The sequence below is a fragment of the Aphis gossypii genome, chromosome 1 (assembly GCF_020184175.1).
Source record: "Aphis gossypii isolate Hap1 chromosome 1, ASM2018417v2, whole genome shotgun sequence".
In the NCBI taxonomy this organism is placed as follows: domain Eukaryota; kingdom Metazoa; phylum Arthropoda; class Insecta; order Hemiptera; family Aphididae; genus Aphis; species Aphis gossypii.
In genome coordinates, this window is record NC_065530.1 from 18,091,582 (window position 1) to 18,119,377 (window position 27,796).

General features: G+C 23.4%; 1 protein-coding gene across 3 annotated transcripts; it reads left to right on the forward strand.

The window, feature by feature from the left end:
• Nucleotides 1-27,176, forward strand: LOC114124631 (transcriptional regulator ATRX homolog). Of its 3 annotated transcripts, XM_027987939.2 has the most exons (30): nucleotides 2-144; nucleotides 225-304; nucleotides 609-727; nucleotides 4,146-4,267; nucleotides 4,506-4,610; nucleotides 4,717-4,850; nucleotides 6,691-7,492; nucleotides 9,124-9,203; nucleotides 9,294-9,487; nucleotides 12,284-12,409; nucleotides 13,201-13,352; nucleotides 14,663-14,808; nucleotides 17,706-17,909; nucleotides 17,969-18,041; nucleotides 18,399-18,524; nucleotides 18,590-18,721; nucleotides 18,800-18,916; nucleotides 20,565-20,725; nucleotides 20,789-21,078; nucleotides 21,778-21,953; nucleotides 22,081-22,296; nucleotides 22,364-22,454; nucleotides 23,600-23,762; nucleotides 24,239-24,436; nucleotides 24,519-24,696; nucleotides 25,119-25,289; nucleotides 25,357-25,564; nucleotides 26,299-26,363; nucleotides 26,896-26,940; nucleotides 27,012-27,176. In XM_027987939.2, the coding sequence occupies exons 3-30, from the start codon at nucleotides 670-672 to the stop codon at nucleotides 27,084-27,086; spliced, it is 4,608 nt and encodes a 1,535-aa protein (XP_027843740.2). In that variant the 5' UTR covers nucleotides 2-144; nucleotides 225-304; nucleotides 609-669; the 3' UTR covers nucleotides 27,087-27,176. The 3 variants fall into 3 exon arrangements, with proteins under 3 accessions (XP_027843742.2, XP_027843740.2, XP_027843741.2); XM_027987941.2 differs by lacking the exon at nucleotides 26,299-26,363 and having other exon boundaries at nucleotides 1-144; XM_027987940.2 differs by lacking the exon at nucleotides 2-144 and having other exon boundaries at nucleotides 151-304.
• Nucleotides 27,177-27,796: the final 620 nt, after the last annotated feature.

The following is a 27,796-nucleotide window of genomic DNA, read 5'->3' on the forward strand; positions in this document are numbered from 1 at the left end:
TTATCCCATTGAATTTATCGTATTGGCTACACTGTCATTGTGATTAAGATTTTTATAAAAGTATTATTGTTGACATTTTGTGATTGCGGCTTCCCGCTGCCGCTAATATTGCAGAAGGTACGCCATGACTGCAGCTCATGAGTGGTGAGTGTTGACTGTTGATTACTTAAATTGTAGTATTCGTTTCATTTATTTTATTGAAGTACTTAAATGTATTTTTATAGCTTGAAGTTTCAACGTCCTTAATATTCAATCGACTTGTGACTTGTTTACCGTGGTCGTGGTGCCTGGAGTTTTTGACTTGGTATAATTGTTTGTTTTCCTACATGAAATTTAAGAAAAACTAAATCGTATTACATATTTTAAGCTTTTTTTTTTATTTATATAATGTTTTTTTTCCTAACTTTTTACAATAACATAAAATTATAAATAATTGGAGTAATGTTTTTTACTTGAATTCATGGTTCTTAGTTAATATTGAGAAAAAGAAACATTACCTACATATAACACATAATATTTTTTATATGTCTGTGCACTACATTTTAATGAAAATAAGTATAATGTCTAATAATAGCCACTGATAGTTATTTTAAATTGTTGTATTTCAGTGCATTTGTAAGTTTATTGGAAGTCTGAAGTTGATTGGTGATTAGTTCCTAATCCATCAAAATGGATACCATTTATCCAAATGACGATGAGATCAAATTTCGAAAAAATAATTATGGAGGTAAATGTTACTGAGGTGCTCTCTAAAAGAATTTATTATTATTAATATTATTCAAATTTTTTTAGTTATTAATAATTAGTTTACTTTAATTAGTATTCTATTTTCTATTTGTTTAGAATTATGTATATTTTTATAGGATAATTCAACTGACCAATATTAGTAAACTTAATTTAACCCAATACTTGAAAATAAGCATTACATTATTCAGTTATGGTTTATTTCATATTAAACTTGATTAAAATTAGAAAATAAAAATTAATTACCATAATATTTTATTCAACATCTCTTTTTTTTAGTTTTGATTTTAATTAAATTAGTGATGAGCATGATTGAATGATTTCGATAATTGAATGATTAGTATTCAAGACATTTTCATAATCGAGATATCACTCGAAATGTTCAATTGAAATATTGCCATTATCGAGAGATCACTCAATCAAAGTAGTTACTACAGTAAACTGTTAGTTATTACTTATTATGCCTGTACTAAATAATAGAAAGCATTCGGACACGTTACAAATTAATTTATACATTTTAATTTTTAATAAATTACTTTTACATGTTTTATTAATATACATATTCACATAGATGTACACTGTGCAGCGATAGGGTAGTAATAATTAATAAAATAAAAACTAAATTTAAAAAACCTATAATTAAATGTATATATCGAACAATTCGATTCTAACTTGTCGCGCTATAATATAGAATTGCAGGTCATCGCCGAAAATATCATTTGAAATAAATAACAATTATATCATTTGAAATAATCATTCGATTATAATATAATCGACTTTAACTCAATAATCGATTATGCCCATCACTATTAAATAAATATGTTTTTCTTTTTCTTCTTATAGTGTTGATTATGATTTTTGTTATAAAATAATTTTGTTTTGGTTTCTATTACGATTTTACATTTTCTTTTACTTTAAAAAAAATGTTTTTAATGCTTGAAAATTAGGTAGTCATTAAACTTAGAAGAAATTTACTTTACATACATAAAAATCATAATATGCAATAGAAGAAAATTATAACTTTGTATATATGTATTAAAAACATAACAGATCTTATATTTTATAAATAATGAAAATATATGTTATACTTAACATCAGAATAATTAACAAATTACTTATTAATTTTTGGTATTAATAACTTGGGGTTTATAATGTTTATATTTTTCATTGTTAACCATTAAAACAAAAAATTTCTTTAATTATGTTATAGACAATTGATAAGCTTTTGTATATAAATCTACTAATTCTATAATTAGAATATTTATATATTGTTATTTTTAATGGTTTTAATAAGAGCTTTGTCTATTTATTTTTTCAATATTATTAAGAAAAACTAGATTGTATAGTATTTTATCTTAAGATGATTGAATTTAGAAGATATGATCCTAATCTTACAATATTAGAATATTAATGCCGGGATGCATTAAATATTGTTTACTTTCATGGATCATTATTTAGTTAAATATTGATTCAATAAATATTTATTCTTTGTAATAATAACATCAACAATAATGCAAGTGAAGGATTAGACATAATAAGACGTGTTCTATAGATTCCCGCCAAAACCACTAACACTAACCTAATCTAATCAGTGTGACCACAAATAAAATAACAATCTGTAACATATTTTATAGAGTAACAATAAATAACATTTAAAAATTATAATCAATTTTTGAATAACTAGTAGTTATTAATTACATTATGGTCTTAGAAAAAGACTGAACTACATATACAATAATCCTTTTATTGTATTTATTTTGCTGTGAAAAAATTTTGTAAATAAATACAAGAAAAAGATTATTGTGTAAATTGTCTGCTTTGAGTGCTGAGCCTCATGCATTGACTTGAGCCCTAGCACTTAGCTTTTCAATTGAAGATTTTGCAAGTTAATCTTCTTACTAATGATATGATTATAATAATATGAGCAAGTTGCACAAAACTAAATTGGTTCAATAAATAGTTATTGGCCCAATAAATTGACTTATTGAACCGATAAAAATTAAATATACATTGCATAAAGCTATAATATCTTATTTAATTAAGTAGGAAATATATTGTTAATCTTGTATTTTTTTTAATGTTAAACATTTGTTATATTCTATTAATTTTAATGATCTAAATCCTTATATACTATCTAGTACAAATTAAAAAATATATCAAATAATTATGACCTACATTTTTATTATTTAATATTTAATTAACCCTAGAGCATACGCATCATGGTCAAAAAGATTGAGCTTTTAGAATTTTGTTTATTGCTTCAAAAATATGAAATATTAATTTAACCCAACCCAGGTACTTTCTAATTGGCAATAAACTAAAATTAGATACAACCATAGGCGCCGACTGCATGGATGCTTGGGAGTCTCAGCCCCCATTGAAAAGATTGAGATTTTAATTGAATTTAAGGAAATATAGACATAAGTAGTCCACTTCCTGCGTCTCTACTCTTTAACCACATATATTTAAATTATTTTGAAGGGTAAAAGTTAAGGATAATAATTTGTGAGTTTGGCCCCCATCGGCATTTACAAAACCTGGCGCCTATGGATACAACTCCTAATTGAATACAATTTGACGTCTGTAGTATAGAAGGGTTCAAAGTTCATTATCTATTGAAAAAACTGCCTAAAAGATTGTATGCTTGGTATACTGTGATATAACCTTACATGTAATAACATTTATATGAAATTTTAATTTGTTTATATTAAGTATCAATAAAAACATTTGACAATTTTTATTTATTTAAGAGCAATAAAATAATGATGTATTGAGTTTTAATAATTGATATGTTTCAATTTGCGGTCAAAAAGATAATGTGTGTAGAATCTTGTGATTCATTTTTAATGTGTGTAATTAGGGTTATAAATAATGAAATGTTTATTGTTTGTTTTTTAAGTAATAAAATATAATAATATATTTAATTATTTGAATTAAAAATCAAAGGTATTAAGTTTTGTTTATATATTAAACAAATAATTTTAATTAATTTTCTTTAGAAGTTATTACTTCACAATTAATAGGTTTTTATCGCATATTTAACCATTGTTTAGCGTAATATTCGATTACATATTCAAACATATTTTGTTAGTACTCAATCTAGTTAGTTTTATAAAATTAAGAGCCATACTGATATCTTGTACCAGATATATGTGCCCTGATGAATGAATCCTGAGTTAATATTTTTTTTTCAAGTTTTGGTTGTTAGCCTTAATTCTCTATCTTGAAGGTCAGATTGATGTTACTTCATCTCAGAGCTTGTGGCCCAAGGTTCATCAAAATGGTAGTGCTAATTACTGAATACCTACCCCAATCATTGGAGAAATTAATGAATTAATTTTTAAAATATAGGTTAATAATAGTTGAACCATAAATTTAAATTACATTTTGTATTTTACTAGGTGTTGAAGAAATTTTGAACTGTGAAGTTAAATGTACAATTTGTAACAATGATTTATTACACGAAATTATTTCAAAGAAAATGATAATGGTTCATCAAAGTCATCTATTTCTATGTTGCTACGTAAGTCTTATTTATTTTATTAAAAAAATAAGTTTCTATAATCAGTAATTTTGACTTTTTATGTTATAATGTTTCAGTATTGTAATATATTCTGTGTTTAATTCCAGTATTTTTAACATAATATTATTCAGTATTCACATGTTTTTTTTTACAATAAATAAATCATTTTTTGATAAATAACTGTATTATTTATTAAAGTTCTAATATTTGTACTTATATTGTTATTTTTACTTTTTAGAACTGTTTCTACAAACTGTGTGAAGGCAACATGTATAGTTGTATCTTGTGCAAATCCAACAAAGATCTATCTAATTGTATAAAATGCAATTTCAATGTTTGTAATGTAATTACACATTTATTTAAATCCATTATTTATATTTTAGTTAATATGAGTAATAAAAATATTATATTACATATTTTTATTTAAAAAATAAATTATATTTTTTTAGCGGTGTGTAGAAAATCATGAAATTGATATTGTTTCTATTGGTGTTTTAAATCAATGCTTCAATTGTGCACCAAAAATGTTGTGGAAGAAAAGAGCTCTAGCTGCTAATGTATTGAAAGTATTTTGTTCTCAACTGTAAGTAGATGTTAATGTTAATATTCTAGTTATTTATACAAAAAACATTTGACCATAAAAAATAAAACTAAGACAACTAAATTTTTTGTATAATATTGCTGCATATTGTAACATTTTAGTGCATATATTTAAGTATATTTTTTTAGCTCATATTTGGTTGGTTTTTAATGTATATAAATCTGCGCTCTACTAATAATGAATTTAACTATTATATAATCAATCTTAAAGTTAAGAATTGTATTTATGTTGGTTTTTTAAAAAAAAAATAAAATAATTTTATAAGTATTTTATATATTACAATTTAAAAATGCTTACATATTGTTCTTAATTTTAAATATGATTATAAGTAAATACATTTTAATACCAATACTAACACTACACATAGGCGCAACTAGAGGCCAAATACTGGGGATGCTAAAATTTTGCAGATGACACAGAGCCGCGGGGTCATAGCCCCAACACCTCCAAACTAATATTTAAGTATATAAGCTGTAATATACTTTGTAAATGCATTAGGTGTATTATATAATTGTGTAAGTGATAAAAATAATAACCAAGTGTATAAACGGAATACCTATTTACATATATATCATACATAATAATATTATCTTATACTAATATTTTTTAATTTTCTATTCTTATTTGAATACTTTTCTAGTATTTCTGAAGAAGTAATTTTATCAACAATATTTCTTTCGATGTGTAATATTGATAAATTTGTAAAACGCTGTTGTTCCATACTTGCTCTTAGCCAGTTTTTTAAGCGACTCATTGAAAAGAAGCTTCTCTCACTTTTAGCAGGACTCACTGGAATTGTAAGAGCCACTTTTAACAATTTATATAATTTAGAAATGTGGCCTTACGAATATAAAAATATAAATTTATAAATGTATAATGTATAAATTTCAAAAAACCAAACAATAACAATTGGCTGATCAAATTAACTATGAAGTGATTATATTCTATAAATAAACTACTGGGTTTATCAATTTATCACTTCTCTGTTACCTAAAACCTTAATATTTTTAAATGATATCAAAATTACTGCTGATTGAAGAATTTATCATCTATGATTTCTACAATAATTGTAGATGTTACACACCTAATATTGGATATAACTATAAACATCACAGCCGATTTGTGTTTCTGCTAATAAACTTCAAATAATAAAAAAAAAAATTTCATATGATTTTTAAATATTTGGTGGTTTTAATCTGGGGGTGCTAAATAAAAAGCTGGGGGTGTTTCAGCACTCCCAAACATCCCCCTAGTTGTGCCTATGACTCTACAAGATAGGTGATGTTGAAAGCAAATTTGCTGAAATATATTGGTTAGACAGCAAAAACCAATAATGCACCAACATCCATTTAATGGTATTACATTACTATCCTGTTCAGAATTTTTATTTTTATTTACTAAATTAAATCACAGCGGAACCTTGATAACTCGAACCTCTACAAGTCTAATTTTCGCGTACTTAAAGGAATGCCTTGTTCCCTACCTTACATTGATGAGTCATCGAGATTCTCTGTAAGTCGAATTTTCGATAACTCAAATTATTTTTTTTGCCCCCAATTGATTAAAGTTATTGAGGTTCCATACTGTATATTGTAAATGTTAAACAATTCCTCTATATTTTAATAACCTACTTAAGACATGGTAACATCATGTCTGTATAATCATGGGAGACCACCTTAAAAATAATATTTTTTTTTCTATATTGCTTTAATAATAATAAAATTGAATTAGTTTTAGTTTTTCTAATTGGATGTTGTACCTAATTATTTTATAATTTATTATTAATTAAAATACTTAACATATGTGTATTAATTATTTTCAGATGTCTGCCTAATGGTTTATTAGTGAATGAAACAGATCACGAACAAGCTGTTCGAAAATACTTATTAAAAGAAGCTAAAATTGGACAAAATTCTAAAATAGATCAAATTAAAAACAATTTATGCATTGATTTTATTTTAAAATCATATAAGTTATCTTTAATGAATGAACTGTCAACATTTTCTTCTAACAATCTAAGTCCAATTAATGATCATTTCAATGAGTTTATCAGTATTTGTGAGCATGTTTTAGAGAAAACATGTTCTACTTTAACCAATTTCAAGAGAATATTTAATATTAATTCATATTTGAGTCCTGGAGTTTCTGCTATAATGAAATCTCTATTAAAGCCTGTCGATGAAGATGAAAATGTTTCAGTTAATAATTCAATATTAAATAGAAATTTAAGCAATAAAACTAAAAGCAATACAGCTGATCTTTTAATAAAAACACCAAACAGATCTACTAAAAGAAGTTTAAGATCAGAAAAGAAACCAAAAATTAAAACTAATGATTCAAGCACAAACAATTCTTCTTCAACTGTCCAAGAAACATCTTTATCTCTAAATGCTCATTCCACACCTATGTGCATAGATAGAAAATTAACTGTTGTTTTAGAACGGTTAGATGATTCTTTTGTATCAAATATAATTAAAAATAAGCCATCTAATAAAATTCATCTTGATTTGGAAAAAAAGGAGATAGCTCATCCTTTAAATTTATTTGATGATAATAGTGATAGTGGTGATAAAGAAGAGTACACAAGAAAATTGAGAAATCGTACATTATTAAAAACTAATAAGGTAATATATTAAGTTATGAATTATGAACACATTTATTTTATTGATTTGCCATGGTACAAAAGAATTTTAAAATATTTGATATTTACAATAGAACCTATTTTTAATGAACTAGGGATTTTGAAAAAAAAATAATTGTTATTTTTAGTGTTTCAATTGTATTTTAATCATATATATATATATAATATTAATTAATTAGTATAAAATAAAATTATTTATTTATTTTATCTATTTAATAGGTTTAAACTATAAAAATTTAAAAAAATATTTTATTCTTAGTTTTCTAAAAGCTTTTTTATACCCTGTTGAACAAATTTTTTACAATTCTGACTATAAAATGCTCATACTTAATTAAGTGTGTATAACGAGTATGTAATTCATATATATTTATAAGAATTTTTTGTTGAAGAATAATAGAATTAATTTTTTGGTATAGATAGTTTCATTAAAAAGAGGTTCATAAAGTATTTGGATTAGAATTATTAAATACAACTATTTTAACCCTAGAACACACGCATCACGGTCAAAAAGACCGGGCTTTTAGAATTTTATTCATTCCTTCAAAAATATGAAATATTAATCCAATCCAACCTAGGTACCTTCTAATTAGGCGATAAACTAAAGTTAGATACAACTCCCAATTGAATACAATTTGATGTCTGTAGTAAAGAAGGCTTCAAAGTTCATTATTTATTAAAAATTGCCTAAATGACTGTGCGTGGTATACTGTGATATAACCTTAAGCGTAATAACATTAATATGAAAGTTTTATTTGTTTAAATTAAGTATCAATATAAGCATTTGACAATTTTTATTTATTTAAGAGTTATGAAATAATGATTATTTAAATTCATCGAGTTTTAGTATATGTTTTGAACGTGTGCTTAGAATCTCGTGAATATTTTTAATGCGTGTAATGTAGGGTTAAAATCATATTATAAGTACTGTCAAAGTATTATACTTATTAAAGGTATGGTTGTTGTCAATTATTTTAGTCTTTTGACAGTTTTACTAAGAGTCCATAGCTATAAATGTTTCTTTATTTTTAAATTTGATTTTAGCATTGTATAAATTAATACAGAGGATGTTTTTTTTTATGTTATTCATTGTTTTAAGAACTAAACATTTATAACAGGTACATAACTCATCAAAATATGATTTTTATGTATCTAATTACTCTGATAAAATAAAATATTCTACTTAGGAATAAGAAATTCAATCTATGTTGTCATTAAAAAAAATATAAAATTTAACTTTGTTAAAAAAATATATTCATGAAAGTTTATAGTTTTAGAAATTTTGAATGTACATTGATAATGAATCCTTAATAATTATATATAATGTGATTAAACAATTCGATAATTACCTATTTATTTATTTTTGTTTTCCTCCAAGTAATTTTTCTAATGATTGTATTTTCTGTTAAAATTAATCTTAATCTTGTTTTTACATTGAAATAATTATAAATGTTTTTAAAAAATGTGTTAAAAGGTTATTATAATTTTACGAGAAACATACTTTTACCATTTTTTAGCAATAAAATATTTTATTATAACCCCTTTCTTATTATGGTGTTATTTTAAATTAAAAATGATTAAATATTTATTAATTATACATTTTTCATTAATATTTAGATAAAAAACCAGGTTAAAAGCTCAACTAAAAATCAAAATATACTTAATGAAAAATCTGACGATGAAAAAGAAAATGATAGGTATAAATTTATTTTATAAATATAATACTAATACATCAAAAATTTTTCAATATTCAAATATTGTAATATACTAATGTATGTTTATTTTAGGCTGATTAATTTAAATGCCATTGAAAAATTTTCTACAAAAGTTGATATAGACGATGAAGATAATTCTGATGATACTATTATAATACCGACAAAAAATACTAAGTTAAAAGTATCTCCAAAAAGATCAAAAAATGAAATTAATAAGTTGGAAACCATTAATCAATTTCTTTCAACACTTGACGAGACCGATTCTGGTATTTATAAATTAATTAATATTTACAAAGAAATATTGCTTTATTTTTATTTAATATGCAATAATGTTATTCTTTAGTCATCAATAATTTAAGATTTTTTAACTTACAATAAATTATATTAAATATATTATTATTTTTTAATCTATTTTCTTTACTAATTTACTGTTCATATATATATTATATATAAATTATATTTTTATGGTTGTTCCTATTCTTAAAAGTTGACATAATTTTACACTATGTGAACTATATTATTAAATACCAAGTATAATAATAATTTAATAATTACAGTGTTTAAGTGTTGACTATATTTTAATAATTGTTATAAAAGTTTTTATTAATATCAAATAGTAAAAAATGGTCAAGTGAGTAACGCTCTGCTGTATAGTAGGTCACTATAATGAATGTATTAAATTTGAATCCAATGGTAGGTATCATTGTATATGAAAAATGATTCTGAACGGAGATGATTTGACAGTTTAGGATATATTTTTTAGTTGAGGATAAAAAAGGTGGCTTATGTTTAATGACCTGAATACCCCAAAATTTACAGAAAATCTTGTATTAAATTTTCAACTATTAGCTACATATTCAAAATGTTTTATAAATTTTAACTACAAAATAATTAGCAAATATTAATAATTTTGACAATATTTGTACTTCAATTGCTAATAAAAAAAAATTATGCCCATGTATTCTTATAATTTTTGAACAATTATAAGACTAACTTATGAGGAACTTCGTATTAAATTTTTAAGTATTTTGACTCAGCCAAAAAATTGTTATCAATATTTATAAAAAAAAAAAGCTAAACAAAAACAAATATTTCAAATATCTAGCCTTAAATTAAGCAAAATGTTTTGAAAATTAAATCATGTTAAGAAAATGCCAAGCTAAAAAACTGGTGAAATTTTCAGGTATCTACAATTTATACTTTTTGAATAATAACAAATATTGAAAATTGTTTGAGGATAAATCGTTATTGTTACGCGATCTTGTGAGTATTTAAAATTGAAACGCTCATTACATTTTTCCTATTATGATGCTTGGAGATTTCTCTATAGCTATTTGAAGGAAAATTTATGGAAAACTTAGTGTTGAATTTTTTAATCTTAGATATAAATACAAAATTTTTTATGAATTCTCAATTACAAAATAACTTTTTCGCGATTTCGTCATACTGTATTTCATAAAAATTTGATCTTTGAACGATTTTATAAAAAAAAAAAATATGACTAACGAATTTTGATTTTTTTTTAATTACAATAAGAACAACTTATGAGAAACCTTATACTAAACTTTTAAGTTTTTTTGGGTGCCCAAAATTTTTTAACGACACTTATATACTCAGAAAAATCAAATATTTTAGTTGTCTTTAAATAACTCAAAAAGAGGCAAAATATTTTGAAAATTTAACTGTATATAGATTACGCTAATATAAACATTTGGTGAAAATTTCAAATATTTACTATAAAATTGATTTAATTTTTTGGTATACTTATAAATGAATTAAAAATGGGTATTTTAATGTTTAAAATATTTCAACTCTTGAGTTATTTATAGAGATTTGAAATTTGAAACTATTTTAGTTTTATTTCTATAAATGTTTAACAATTTTTTCACTTAGTCAAAAAGTTTATAGATCCCACACAAGTTTTTAGTTTTAAAAATTTATTCAAAATACGTACACTATTTATTTTTACCAACATTTAAAGTTCTAATCTTGTCAAAATGCTTAAAAAGTACAAAAATGTGCAACAGTTGAAATTTTTTTATATTTTAAATTATTATATCTAAGGCTTAATAATGTAATACAAAGTAATTCATATTAAATTAAAAAAAAATGTACATATATATACATATAATATTTATTATCACTTTTTTTTAATATACATTTGAAATTCAATTTTGAGCAAAACTACATACTTACACTACTTAAAATAATATTTGAATCACCATCTACAGAAAAGGAATAAGTCTACTTTTTATAACTTTTCAGAAGAGATAAAAAATCATATATTGAATATGTCCATTTTTGTTGTAAATATGTTATTTTCAAGCTCTATTTTCAGAAGTTTGGTTGAACGGCTTTGTCCCCTTTAGAAAGTCTCCTTTCTGCAGTTATCTATTCATTTATTGTTGAGTTAATAGTTCAAAATTATGATTTGTGTGGACTTTTACATAATTCATTATATTTTATGTACATAATAATGTTTGTATATGCAATATTTCCACATCAATTAATTACATCTTCTGTATTACTATTACTAGAATAAATTACTTAACCTAATAGCAATATAAAAAAGCACATTATAAAATATATTTAATGATATAGGCTAATACAGTGGTCTTCAACCTTTTTGGACTCGTGACCCACGTAAGCTTTGTACTTATTTTTTTACTTTATATAAATGTAATTTTAATTTTAAAAAGAAGAATTATTGCGACTTAATTTTAAAGCTTACGCTATTCAAAAATGGGTTGCAACCTACCGGTTGAAGACCATTGGGCTAATAGATAATTTCTGCTCAGAATTGTTTTTCATATTCAATGACATATAATTAAGTTCATATTTAATACATCTATTACAATGACTCACTCAATGTCTACTGTACACAAAGTGGTATAAAAAGATATAACTGAATATCTAGATCGCTTTCTTCTTTTAAAATTTGAAATAGAAAATTATTAATTCCTAAAAAATTTTTTCCACTTTGATTATTGATGATTTGATTATTTATTATTATTTTGTGTTAAGTTATTAACCAAACATGTGTATAAATAATTTTTTTTTAGGTACTGATAACGATTATCATAATGATGAAAATTCTTTTGAATCAGTGAAAAGTATTTTTAATGAAATCGAAAGTTCTGTAGGAATTCCTCAGATTAACATAGAAAACAACAGTGGCAATGACAGTGGTAATTATTGAATGATATTTATTATTAAATTAATTGATTATCATAATCAAATAAAATTTCTATTATTTTATCCTACTGTTATAGGTATTTACTTGAAAGTTGAAGGTTCTTTTCATCAAAATATTCTTAAATATCTTTCAAAAATTCTTGTGTTGTATATTTTATCATATTATAGTTATTATACTTACTAGCTTACAAATCATGTTTCATGTTATAAACTCTTCACAGATTTTAAAGTAGATATTAATATAAATAATTTTCTTTGAAAAAACAATTAAAAATTTAAATAATTTTTAATTAAACTGCATTAAATATATAAAAAATATACATACATGATCCATTGAAATATTCAAGATATTACAAAAAAATATTTTTACTTTAATAACCTCTGTAGTCTTAAGACTTGTCTTTGGCCTTTTAAAGAACTGGAAAGCAAAATATGTTTAATTATATTCCTTTTTTCAAGAATACTCCATTGTATATATATTAGCATTTAATAGTTATTAGAGTGGTTTGATATTTTACCTAATAGGTTGTCACATGATAATAATAATGGATGCTTTGTTGAACTTTTTGTTAGAGCATTTTTTGAATAATAATCTAACAGCATAATAATTCTTTGAAATTTAATTTTAGAAATAAAAATAAATTAATTCATCATAGATTATCAGTTTAAATAGTGATATTTTTCAATTGATTAATTTTATGTTCCTGACACTTAACATTTTAATCATTTTTTTTAAATTAGTACAGTGTTGTTTTTAAAATTAATATATTTGTTTTTTGTTTAGATGACAGCTCAATTGATGATGTGATAAATTCATGCTTAACTGCTTGTAAAGGACGTAATATTGAACATTATCATAAAAAGACTCAAGAATCTCAAACAAACATTAATGATATGGATACTATGTCTGAATCCGAATTAGACAATGAAGACATTGTAAGTTTTTATGATAGTAGTAATTTATTGGAATTGTATTTAATATTGTATCAATAACAACTTATAAATTTGGAGAATGAATGGATAGACTGCTAACTTCTTTCTTTGTGTTAGTCCTTGATTTTTTTTTTATTTAGTTTCGATTGAATCTTATTAATTAAGTACTGTTAAATAAAATATTAATCATTAAAAATTTAAAAAAATTAAGATTATGATTAATTTTGAATTGCATTGATTTTAGGGCACTTATGGAAAGCTGTAAAATTGTTCAAAAACATAGTTTTTTCTCTTGGTCAATATAATTTATTATAACTGCTAGATTGTTATAATTCAATAACTATTTAGTGTATAGTAACTTAATTATTTAATACATCATAAAATTAATTTTGAAATAAAAAAAATAGAAGGTTAGCTGTTATCAAAGTATTATAAAATATAAATAAATTATATGTAATATATGAAATCATAAATTTAAACAAAATTCAATCTTATAGTTTAAATGTGTGTCTAAAAAAAAACTCATAAGTTTCCCCACTTGATGGTTCTTCCACTCCCCCTCTATCATCAGTGACCCCTGTATACAAGTAAACCTAAATGAAAAATTGAGGTTAAATTTTATTTGGACTACTACAGACCATAAAGTATTTTTTATTGTAAATTACAGAGGGTTTTCATTAATTTGCATGCACACTAAATCTTAATTAAGGTCTCCAAAAACTTACTTAACATTTTGACCGCCACATGGCTACCGGCGGTCATTCAATTGGTATTTGTTATATGCCAAGCATATTTTTCAAAGTCTTCCAAATTTGAATATACCAAATATTTGAAAAAAAAATTGAAAAAACTGTAATGATTCCCGTTAAGCCACAGTCCTTATTTTAGTGCATTATTGTAGCGCCATAAAAAAGTCAATAATATGAAACCAAATTCATTTATGGTTGCTGGCAGTCACGTGGCATGGTAGTAATGATTAACGAAGGGCGCTGGCGGTCACAAATGCATACAATTTGAGAATCACAGATGACTGCCTGTGGTTATGTGGCGGTTAACCTGTTAAAGAGGCCATCTGATACATATAATAATTTAGTGTATATGAATTTTAAAATTAAAAATTTATCACAAACCACAAATTGGTTTTAAAAATAATATTAATTTTAAATCTTTAAGTTGCTATAAAAGTTTTAAAAATGTATTTATTACACCATATTCTTAATTTTTAAAATAGTAAATAATATATATTATTTGTTAGCATGCTAAAAATGTTTTACCTTTTAATACTTATTAATTAAATTGTGTTGTATTTTAAGGAAATGTCAGAATCATCAGATGTACATAATAATACAACTATTGTCACTCGTTCAAAACAACAATCATCATTTAAAATGCTATCAATAAGTGATGATGATAGTGATATTGATTTTAAAATCAAAAATAAAACAAAAGCAACAAAAAGGTACTGTTTTAATTAATAGTGATTATAAAACAAGTAGTATGTAATTATTATTTTAGATTGTATTATTAGCAAAGAATGTAGTAGTTAAGTTTTGCAATATCTTTTTTTTTTTTTAAAGTCTATCATGTCATTGGAGTCTTTATTTGTCAAAAAATTAAAAATTAAATTGCAAAAAAAAAACAGTAAAAAACTAGAATATCTAATCAATACCAGTTTTTGACAAGACCAAATTTTTAATAGAGAAGTAAAACTAAAATCTTGTAGCTTTCACGGTATATTTATTTTAACATTTAATAGACATATTATAAGAAATATTTTTGCTCTTTTTGAGCTACTTTTAGTTTGCTGTAAGTGATTTTTTTTCTTTAAAATTATCATTAAAGTGTTAATTAAAATTTTTAAATTTTAAATACAAACATAACAGCTGTACACACTATTATAAATTATTATAAATAAAATATGTAATTATAATTTTCTTGTTATTACTATATTCTATTCATAATAGCAAATAAGTTTAGAAAAACTCACATAGCCACCAAAATTACAAACTGCTGTGGTTGGCTACTTAATGCAATTTTCTCCACTTTTATTAAGAATAGTGTAAAGTGGTGTATACTGTTATTATTACCCTATAATTGAAAAAATATAATATGTTTGATAAGTATTTACTATTTATTATCAACGACAGTATAACTGTAATTAGTCAAAAATATAGTATTACCTAAATTAATCAATACCATCTTTTTAAATAAAATTAGTTTTCTAAGGAAAAGAAATTGACAGTTATGCTTGACAATTTAAATTAAGAATCTAATATATAGACGCTGTTGCTTAATATATACATCTATGTTAGTATTAAAAAAATAAATTCAATATTTCATATTTTTTTTATATTCTGAAATGAAATATTTTAAATTTCAAACACTACAATTAACAACATTAAATACCTTTAGTTAAGCAATGCTAATATAATCATCTATCAACCATTATTTTGATTTTGTTTTGTTCCACTATTGACGTGTCAATAAGAGGAGGTAAGAAATAAGTTTTAACTTGTCTTCTGTCATCATGTGTTACTAGTAATTCAAATCTAAATTAAAATAATAATCAATGAATGATATTATATTAAATTTTAATTTATGATTTAACGTAGGCATGTCAAACTCAAAGTGAGCCAAATATATTGAATAGTTTACTCAAAGTGTTCCCCAATTTTTGCTTTTACAAATCTCTTCATTATCTTATTTCAATCTGTATTTAAAAAATAAAAATGTTAATATTTTAAATATTAAAATGTATTATTTTTTCTTATTCTATATTTATTTATTTACAAAACAAACAAGTCTTAATTAATTTGAATTATATTTGAATTATAAAAATTGATATAATAATAAAAATATGACAATTATTATAAATTAAATTAATAATAATTTATAACAATAGAATAAAAAATCTTATATAAATATAAAGTTACTGACTAGTAAATATATCATTGTTGTTGCACAATTGATCACTAGCTAAATTATATTTATAGGGGAAATTCTAAATAAAATTTGGAGGATTTAAGTTTATAAAAAAAGATTGTAGCCTCTCATATTATTTATTTTGATATAAATTCAAGACCGTAACTGGTAGAGGAGGTCCAGGGGACCCCTATCCAAAATTGTATGACGAGTTTTCAGTATCTAGATATTTAAAAAAATGTTGGACCCCCAGAAATTTTTTTTCAGTTATGATCTTGTATAAATTAGACTAAGAAAGAAATAATTATTAATTTTATTTTCAAAAAATGTGGCCATAAGTATAATCTCTTCTATCTTTTAAGATTAAAATATTTTTATAACCGAAATGAAGTTCTCTGGATGTTTCATTTATATAATATGTATTATTAAAAACAAAAAACATTTTTTTTATAAAGATTCAATTTGGTTGTTATGACTTATAATCCTAGTTTTTCAAAAAGGACAAGCACATTCAAGATATGGTCCAATAAGAGAAGAATAAGACATTTAAATGTGAAAAGTTCATTAAATTTAGAACAATTACATTTAATTGTATCAAATACTGAGAATTATTTTAGTTTAGAATAAAAAATAACTCCATTATCTTTTATCAGAAAGACACAAGTTGGCTAAATTATAGTTAAATGCTATCTGATTGCATTTTTGGAGAACTATACTACAATGATGTAATTGTCGTAAAAGTGGCATAGCCAGTAGGTAGGCCGGGCCTATCCATTTTTCTCCAAAAATGAATGTTTTATATCATGTTTTTTATTTAATAAAAATATTAATTGATAATCCTTATTCCATCAAAATATCAGGCCTACCTAAGAAAAATTGTCTAGCTACGCCACTGTGTCGTAATCTATTAGTTAAAAATTATTTGAGCAAAGATAGAAGTGGATCAACTATATTATTTTTTATTTTATTTTCAAAATTAAAAGAGTGATTAATTCAGAATTCTATTGAAACACTGTTTCAAGATTATTATTATTGTGATTATTATGATTTCTGAATAATCATAATTTTAGTTGTCTATCCAGAAAAATAATATTTTTATAAAATTGATATTACTTAAGTAATTAAGTTTACAAAACACTTAATGTAAAATTAAAATAACTCAAATTTATTTATATGTAAAAATATCTTTTATGATTATACTAACTCAACATTTTCATGTGCATTAAAGAGTGTTAATTACATAAATGTAATATTATTTTCATCAATATTGCCTGTATAATTTATTTATTTATTAAAAAAAAAAGTTATTATTTATAATGTTTATCTTCTTAGTCATATAAAATTTAATTTTTTTAATCTTGATAGATTGTTTGTAATAGTTTGATATAATATATCACTTAAGGAATTGTAGTTATTTTTTTTTTATATATGTAGAAAGCTGTTAACATCCAACTCGTCTGAAAACAACTCAGATTCTTCATCAAAATTTTTTAAAAAAACACCAAAAAGTAAATCTAAAAATGATGTTAGTAAAGCTAGATTATTTGACTTAACTAGTAACAGTGATAGTAGCAATTATAGTAGCAGCAGTTCAGAAGAGGATTCATCTCCTATACATGTTAGAAAACGAAGAAGAATGTAAGTTTTCAAATCATATACATTTTTAGTTAAATATTTATTAATGTTATATTTTATAGTGTAAATCTATCTAATGATGAATCTGAAGAAGTAAATGATTCTGATAACAGTAATGTATCAAAAAATCAAAGTGTAAGTATACAATTTTTAATGAACTTAAAACCATTAGGTACTGTTTTTAAATAATAATGATCATCTCCTACTAACTTACATTTTTTTTCTTAATTACTATATATTTATTAAATCATTTACTATATCTTAATTTTTTTTATATATTATTTATTGTATAATTTTATTGAATTTGTAAAAGATATTAAAAATTTGGTCCAAAATCTCATTTAAAATAATAAAACCTGAAATTTTAAAGGTTCTTAAATTCACATTCAGATAAACTCAAAATGTTTAAAGTTTTTGATTTTGATTTATCTTATTATATTTAAATTTTTAACAGTTTTTTAATTTAAAAGTTTTTAAATTTCTTTTTTTCAGTTATCAAAGAAAGGGCGAAAGAATATTCGTAAATTGAAAAAAAAAGAAGATCTCAGCGAATTAACACAAAGTGCTTTAAAAGAAGAAGAATTACGTAGAAAGCGTATTGAAAAACGTCAAAAAGAAGTAGATATATTATTAACCTAATGTTTTTTACAAATTTAACATAATTATTCGTTTAAATATTTTAGTACAATAAATTATGTAATTTGCCGAGACCAACGGAATCATGTAAAAAGTTGGTATTAGATTTTGATGAAAATACAATGGAAGAACTTGTTACAGTTCATCCAGATCTCGTTAAATTTCTCAAACCTCATCAGGTTAGATTTGCATATTTTAAAAAATAAATATTATTTTATTTTATTTAACAACCAATAAAATGTATAAAATAAATTTAGGTAAAAGGAGTGACATTTTTATGGAATTCTGTATTTGAATCATTGAGAAGAATAAAAGAACATAAAGGAAATGGATCTATCTTAGCTCATTGTATGGGTCTAGGTAAAACTCTACAAGTATGTAATAATATATTTTTTATTTTAAGCTTATACATAGAATCCATTATAATTAGTATATCAATGTATAGTTGGTTTAATTATAACCAGTTAATTCCTAACCTGTTTTATTTTAATAAAAGTACATGTGATTATAATGAGTAAAAAATATTATGAGGTTGTGAATCACATCATTTCATTGTTTCTGTCCTACAAACATATAACATGGAAAATTTACATTGAACCAAATCAATAAATTATATATATATATGTGTGTGTGTACCTATTATCAAATTTAAATATTCTTTTAGTTCCAACATTGTTTTTTTTTTTATTTTAATTTTATAACAGATTTTTAGTATGTAAAATATTAAAATTTAAAAATACTCATAACTTGATTTTTACTTAAATATTGAATTTTTATCATTAAATAGGTCAATATATTATAGTATTTAAGTTGTATTAATGTAGTAATTAATAAATTGTATAAATTATAAGTTTATTTTTCTCACTTATATAAAATTATGTTTAATTTTCCATATTCATAATATGCGAATCAATATTGATGAAGACAATACTTTCTATTATCAATAGATGAAAATTCAATTAAAAAAAATAAATAAATAAACAGAGTATTTAAGCTCTGCTGTATTTTTTTTTTGCATTCAAATTTAAACTATAATTAACAAAGTTAATGGCTATTGAGAAAAATATTCTATAACATTAATTAGAATGAGTTTATTTTTATACTTTTAAAACCTTTAAATTTTGAATCGCTTAAAATATGATATTTTTGTGTAGAATCAAAGTTTGATTTTATTTATCTATTAACCTGCATAAATTAGTTTAATGATTGGTACTCAAATATCTGATTATGAGCTTTTTTTGATTATTCTATAAGCGTAGATTTCAATATATTAATATTAAACCTATTGGAGATGGATACGATTCGTTTACACACATTTACCTTTTTACAACAGCATATTATTTTTCTTTTCACATTAATATAAGCTTAAGACTATTACAATAGTATTATAGTACCCTATTAGTTTTGACATTATATACTGCTTAATAAATTTAAAAAATGTATTATACTAATTTTGAGTAATGTTATTTAAGTTCAATTGTCTTCACATACTACTATTTTAAAAGCTTGAAACCTACCAATACCTTTTTTTTTTTTATTTATTTAGAACTGTAGTTAAAACTATTCAGCTCGACAATTATTTAAAATTAGTGTACAATATTTTCAAATTATAGTAATTTACAGATAATATTAATACTCTTTTGTTAATGATATAATTTTATTTTAAGATAAACTTATATTGCTATAGAATATTCAAAAATTGATAATCTAAATTGGTAAGTCTAAATTTAAAAATACAAAATAAGTGTTTATGCAGTGTTTAAGTTGTAATAAGTTGTTCGTTTTTATTTTAATAATGAATATTGTTGTCGAATCATTTTCCGGGTAAAAAATGTCAAATGTGTGCAAATGAGTTGTATCGATTAGAGAATGCTATTTTTTAATTTGTGGTGATAATACTCCTTAGACCTCCCTAATTATGCCGATGTTTTTATGCTATATATTCCATAGTTTTTGTTATTGCATGTTTTTATTTATTTACATTATCTATCATGAAATATTTATTTGAGATTTTTTTTTCAGATTATTACTTTAATTCATACATTATTTAGATATCCAGAGACTGGTATTAAAACTATTTTAATAATTACCCCTAATGCAACAATTGAGAATTGGTGTAAGGAATTTTATAAATGGTTACATGATATTGATGGAGAACCTTTTTTAGTACTTAATTTTACTGAGTAAGAATATAAAAATATTGTGAAATAAATTTATTTTTTTAATTTTTATTATTTTAATTTTAGATCAAAAACATATGAAGGTCGTAAAAAAATTATAGATGAATGGAAAAGAGAACATGGTGTATTAGTTACAAGTTATCAGTTATTTAGATCAGTAGTTAATTTCAAGAATATTGATAAGTTCCCTACTATCTCTGAAGGTCTTGTTGATCCAGGACCAGATTTGGTCATATGCGATGAGGGACATGTATTAAAAAACCATAGCACTGCAATATCAAAAGCAGTTAATCGTATTAAATCACTTAGAAGAATTGTGTTGACTGGAACTCCATTACAAAATAATTTAAGAGAATGTATGTATTTCATATTAAAAAGCTTTTTTATGAATTTACAATATTATTTTAAAAGAGAATTCAAAATAAAGGGTAAACATAGTGAGCTTGCAATTACTGTTATAATCTGGTGTCAATATTTACCCTAAAAATACTAATAACTATACTGCTAGGCCATACTGTTTAATGCTTATACTAAAACTATTTGTATTGTTTGAATTAAATTACTTAATGGTACTATAAAAGTTTTAGATATACCTTTTCTTGCACTATACATCAATTTAAATATAAACATGTATACTTAATAACATGTATTAGCAAAATATAAATTTAGTTATTATTATTGATGTTTAATCAAAGAGAATTATTATTTATTTTATTTTTACGTATTATTATTTTTTTTATATTATTGTCATTATATCTACCAAAACTGGTCTATTTTATTTTAAATACACTGTATGATAGTATTGTGTGCTCTATTTTTGCTCCAAATAGCATTAGCCAACATATAGTGATATAAAATAAATAAAAAAGTAAAAATGAATCCAGCTACACATATAAACACTTATACTAAAACAAAACAATAATTTGTTTATTTTTAATAGCAATGTAAATATTTATAATATTTAATTAATTTATTATTTTGATATTTAAAATTAAAACTTATGTCAGCAATAAATTAATTATTAATTTAAGAATACTTTATTTTATTTTATTTAGATCATTGTATGGTTGATTTTATCCGACCAAATTTATTAGGATCAATAAAAGAGTTTACTAATCGTTTTATAAATCCAATCACTAATGGACAATACTCTGATTCAACTGCAACCGATGTAAGATTAATGAAGAGAAGATCTCATGTTTTACATAGAATGCTCGAAGGATTTGTACAGGTATAATTTATTAATTTTATTCAATTTTATCTTAAATTAAAGTATATATAAAATATACAATATTACGCTTGAAAAATATTTTTTAGGTTTTTAAAAACTAAAGTGTATTTTATTTTTTTATTTTTAGAGATTTGATTATAGTGTTCTTACACCCTTCTTGCCACCTAAGCATGAATATGTAATTTATTTGAAGATGGCTGATATACAAATAGAATTATACCAGAAATATTTATCTGATTATAGACAACCAGAATTATTTAGTAATTACCATATGCTTCAAATGGTTTGGACCCATCCTAAATTATTAGCATTATATTTAAAAAGAATTGAATCAAAACAAGAAGTATTTATATAATTTTATTTTGTTAACCATCATAAAATATTACAAAATATTATGTTTTACTTTTTAGAAACTTAAATTAAAGAGCATAGAATCAGGATTGTTAAATGATGAAAGTAGTGATGTTGAAGGTAATTCAAATTCTGTTGAAGAAGTTGAAGGTAAATTTTATTTCTATTTATAAAATAATTCTTCTATTTTTAATGAAAGTATTGACTATACACATGACTATATGAACATAATCTATTATGTTAATTATTATGACCCATTTAACAATATGATTTAGATTAAAATAAAAAATTATTTTACTTTTCTCGTCGATTTATTAACTACAAAAGAGATTAAGCAATGTTAGATTCCCAAATTTTTACATAGCATTTCTACTTCCTTATCTGTTTTGTTGGCACTGCTAATTTGTTTTTTGTTGATTTACTTGATTAATAATCTACACAAGTTTTATATTCTTATAGTATTTTGTATTAAATTATTCTTGGAGTATTGCCAAAAAATGGCTGTTTGAAAGTTCTTTATTTCTTTTAATATGAAAATGTTGTATAATGTAGATCCTAGAACTGATCTTTAGACACACTGGCTTTTAAAGCAACTACTTATTAAATGAATTACCCATCTAAATAAGAAACAAGTAAGTGAGTACCTAAGTACCTCTCTAAAATAATCATTTTATCATAATCTGCTAAATTTTATAATATTCTAATTCAAATATAAAAATGTACATTTTTAAACTGATCTTAAACATTGAAGACTGTAAATGTAAATGGATAAAATATTTTAATAAATGGGTAATATTAAATCTTTCTCTAATTTTCAAAGGTTCACCTTATGAATAGGTATAATATCCTATAGTACGCTTCACGAAAATGTACAGATGACCACAGCGTGCCATGTGTCGATTTTTTTAAAAAGCAGTGGGCCTCAATATTTGATCTCTATTAAAAGTGCATGCCACTGGCTCGATAGGTACTATACATTTTGGAACAGTTTGGACACCACCAACAAGAAATGGCCATTGGGCGCACGGTGGTCATTCACACGTTTTCGTGAAGCATACTATAGTCTGAGATAATGTTATCATTAATTTCAGAAAAATATTGTTTAAGCAATATTTATAATAAAAAATTATCTTCGGTTGAAACTGGATTTTAAATTCATGTAAAAGCTGTTTTTCTAAAAGTCAAAAGCATTAATTTCTAATATTTTAATTGATGTTTTAATATTTTTAAATTATATTTATTATATTTCTAATTTATTTATTATTGATGTTAATTTTGTTGATGATGTATCCCAGTTCCCGGTTATGATTTGCCAAGCACTAAGAACTCAGATAATGCATATCTCAACTGGTGGAAACCATTACTATCAAAACCTCAATTAGAATCAGTTTACCCGTATTCAAAGTTCATAATGATGTTTTCAATACTTCAAGAGTGTGAAAACATAGGTGATAAAGTGTATGTATAAATTTTATAAATATGAATCTATAACTTTACTATTTAAACCCCGTTTAATACTAAAAATTTAATTATTTCTATAATTTGTGTATATATTTATACATTTATACATTTATATAGATGATTTTTTTTTTTTTTTAAGAGTGTTAATTTCAATACAACAATTTTTCTAGATTCAGTAAAATCATTTCATTATAGCTATTATTTATATGTTTACTCAATAACATTGTTATGAATCAATTTAAGTATAATATCTTAGTACATGATTATCACATATAGATTTAGATAATGAACCATATTATTTTTTTAAGAAAACCAATTAGACAGAATTAAAGAAATTCAATGAAAAATAAAGTCCAATAACTTGGCCACTTTTCACAAAAATAGTTCACTTGTAATTTGCTATAAACAACAATATTTTAATCGTAAATAATGATTGTTTTAACACTTAAATCATTGATTTTAATTTAATATAGGTTATTATTTAGTCAGTCTTTATTTACTCTTGATCTCATTCAAGATTTATTAGAAAATGCTGAAGATATAGATGATGAAGGGAGTCCTTATGGTAAATCTTGGAATCATGGAATAGATTTTTATAGAATTGATGGTTCTACAAGTTTAAAAGCGAGAGAAGATTGTTGTGGAAGATTTAATGATGTCGATAATCATAAGTAAATATTTGCTTAACTGAATTTTAAAATTAATGTATTATTGTAATATTAACTACTTAACTAAGAAATTATTTATTTTCAGAATGCGTCTTTTATTATTGTCGACAAAAGCTTTTAATTTAGGTATTAATCTAGTTGGAGCTAATCGAGTTATTATTTTTGATGTGACTTGGAATCCGTCTCTCAATGTTCAAAGTATATTTCGTGTATTTAGATTTGGACAGAATAAACCATGTTATATCTATAGATTAATTTCTGAGGTAATTATAATAACTAAAATAGAATACAAGCTAGATAAATATTTAAGAATAATATAATTTATATATTATAGTGGTCCATTATTTTAATAATTTTCTTCAGTATTGCTATTTCGAAAATTATGAAGTTTTTTTAAAAAATAATTTTAGTTTTAACATTAATGGCTTTATATATTTAAAAAAAAAATTAAACATTATAATTTTCTAAGTAATAGAAATCTGGTCCTCCATAGTTTTTAAATTTATAACCGTTGGTATGTATTTATTTTCTTTAGTTTATTTTTGATCAACAATAAATTATCTATTTCGAATAATTTCTATTGATTATTATTAAAAGACTTAGGTATTTGTGTAAAAAAAAAATATATTAATTAAAAAAAAATGAATTTACTCTATTATTTAATTATTATTTATTCTATTATAAGGGAACAATGGAGCAAAAAATTTATGAACGTCAAATATCAAAGTTATCCACGGCTTTCCGTGTAGTTGACGAACATCAAATCGATCGTCATTTTAATTTAAAATGCCAAGAAGAACTTTATGAATTTGATCCAAATACTACCAAACCCAAAACAACATTAAACTTACCTAAGGTATCTATATTAAATACTTTTAAAAAATGTTAATTCTTATTTGGTTAATGTATATAAATCCTGATAGGATCGTTTAATGGCTGAGTTAATATTGAAACATAAAGACCTTGTAATGGACATACTAGAACATGACTCATTATTACAAAATAATGAGGCAGAAGAATTAGACGAAAATGACAGAAATGCAGCATGGGAAGATTATGAAAAAGAAAAAAATGGAATTCAGACAACAAATTTAAATTCAACTTCAATTAACAACTCAAATTTAGCTGGTGGTGAGTACCTTTAGATTTGAATTTATTATTTATTAATAACATTTTTTTATTTAACCTTAATTATATCTGAGTTATTTAACATGTTGACTGCCATACGGCCTCCGGCAGTCATTCAATTGGTATTTGTTGTACGCCAAGCATATTTTTCTATGTCTTCCAATTTGTATTTACCAAATATTTGAAAAAAAAAACGAAAAAAAATATGTATTACATCAAAAAAATTATATTGATTCCCGCTACACCACGGTCATTATTTTAGTGCATTATTGTAGCACTATAGAAAAGTTAATAGTATAAAACCAAATTCATTTATGATAGCCAGCTCACGAAGCATGGTAGTAATGATGAATTATGGGCACCAGCAATCACAAATGCATACAATTTGAGAATCACAGATGACCGCCTGCGGCCATGTGGCGGCAACGTGTTAAAGTCTTGTTGGGTAACACTTAAGTTTTCAAAAGTTTTTAAAAAAGTTACTTGGTAGGTATATCTATGTATAGTGAATTATTATTTTCAATATAAAGTACAGAATTTTAGTAGGCATATGCTCAAATTAATAGTTAAAAGGTATGCTTTACATTTCCCATGACTGTTGGTAAAAATTAATTACTGTTAACATAATAATTTTAATTGGTTTAGTCCTATGATTAACATTATATGCATTTTGTGCTTCATTTTATCTCATATAAGTTGACTATAGATTTTTTTTTTATTTTATAATTTAATTGTAGGTTCATCGCAAGCTTTCAGGTCAAACAATGATGATATACAATTATTCAATTATTTCAGAGAAGTAGTAAGTAATTAAATAACTGTAATTGAAGTTTTAAGTATTTTTTGAGATAATATAATGTATTTAGAAGTGATCAGGATTATTTTTTAAGAGTTGGTATATGATCAAAATGTTATGAGCATAGGTCATTTTTTAAAATTAAATTTGTATTGTTAATAAAAAAATTAATATTCAATAGTAAAATTATTGATTTATATATCAGTGTATCACAGAGATTTTCATTAAAATTAACTGTTATGTATTTAATTATCAAAACAGATAACAGAAATTCTATTTTGGTATTAGTATATTTTTCTTAAAAATTTAAAGACAATTATAATCAGCCATGTACTCGATAAGAACTTTCATTAGGTCTATGAATGAAACAGTGACAGTTTTTTTTTAGTGGGTATTTTTATCCTGATTGCCAGATTTTATGTGATGATAAAAATCGAGAAAATTTTATATAGTAACTTTTTTCAGATTTTGAAATCTTGAGCACCTATTTTTAACCTATTTTAATCTATACTATTATTAATAACAATTTTTTTTTCAGTTTCCTCAAGCTTCAATGCTACAACTTAATGATATGTTAATTAAAGTAAAAAATGCCCAGAACGTTGAACAATGAAATACATTTATAACTGTTCTCGTTGTATTTTATTTTTTCAGTATCCTCAAGCTGCAAGGCCACATTTTCTTGATACTTTATCAAACGTAAAAGATGCCCAGAATGTTGAACAATGAAGTACAATTTTATCGTTGTATAACAAAGTTTTTCTTTTTTGTACTAAAAATAATTATTTACTTTTGTAATATACATATTATTATTATTTATTTTATTTATTAAAATTTAAAGCCCAAAAGAGGTAATGAGTACAGGAAATATCAATGCAAATTTAAATCTAATAATACACAAAATAGAAAATTCATAGCAAGGAATACAATAAGTAGTTTAAGAAATATTCATAGTAATGTTTTTTAATTTAGCTAGAGAGTCAACCAAAGTACTTGTAAATAAAAGCTACATTTTTACATAAACGTCTTGAAATTGGTGGTTCTGGATCAAGTTTTGTAGCAATAACAACTCGAACCCATATCACAGTATTTCCTAATCTAAAAGCCATTATTCTCAAAAATCACTATAATATTAAGTTTATAACTAAATTTTGTTTAGGATTCTAGACAACTGACAAAGACTTCTAAAATCGATCCAACAAGGGATATAAAACCTTAAAACAAATAATATTTTTTTAATCAGAACAATTACGTTTAATAAACCCCATAACACATAATGCTTGTTCGATATAAACCGAAATGAATAAGATCGATGATTAAATATTATAATATGTAGGTTTAACTCAGCGATTATATCTAGTGTAGTTCTGTAGTTTGATAAGTCGTCAATTAATATGTAACCAGCGTAAAGGATGTATTCGGCCGTCCTTTATAAATTT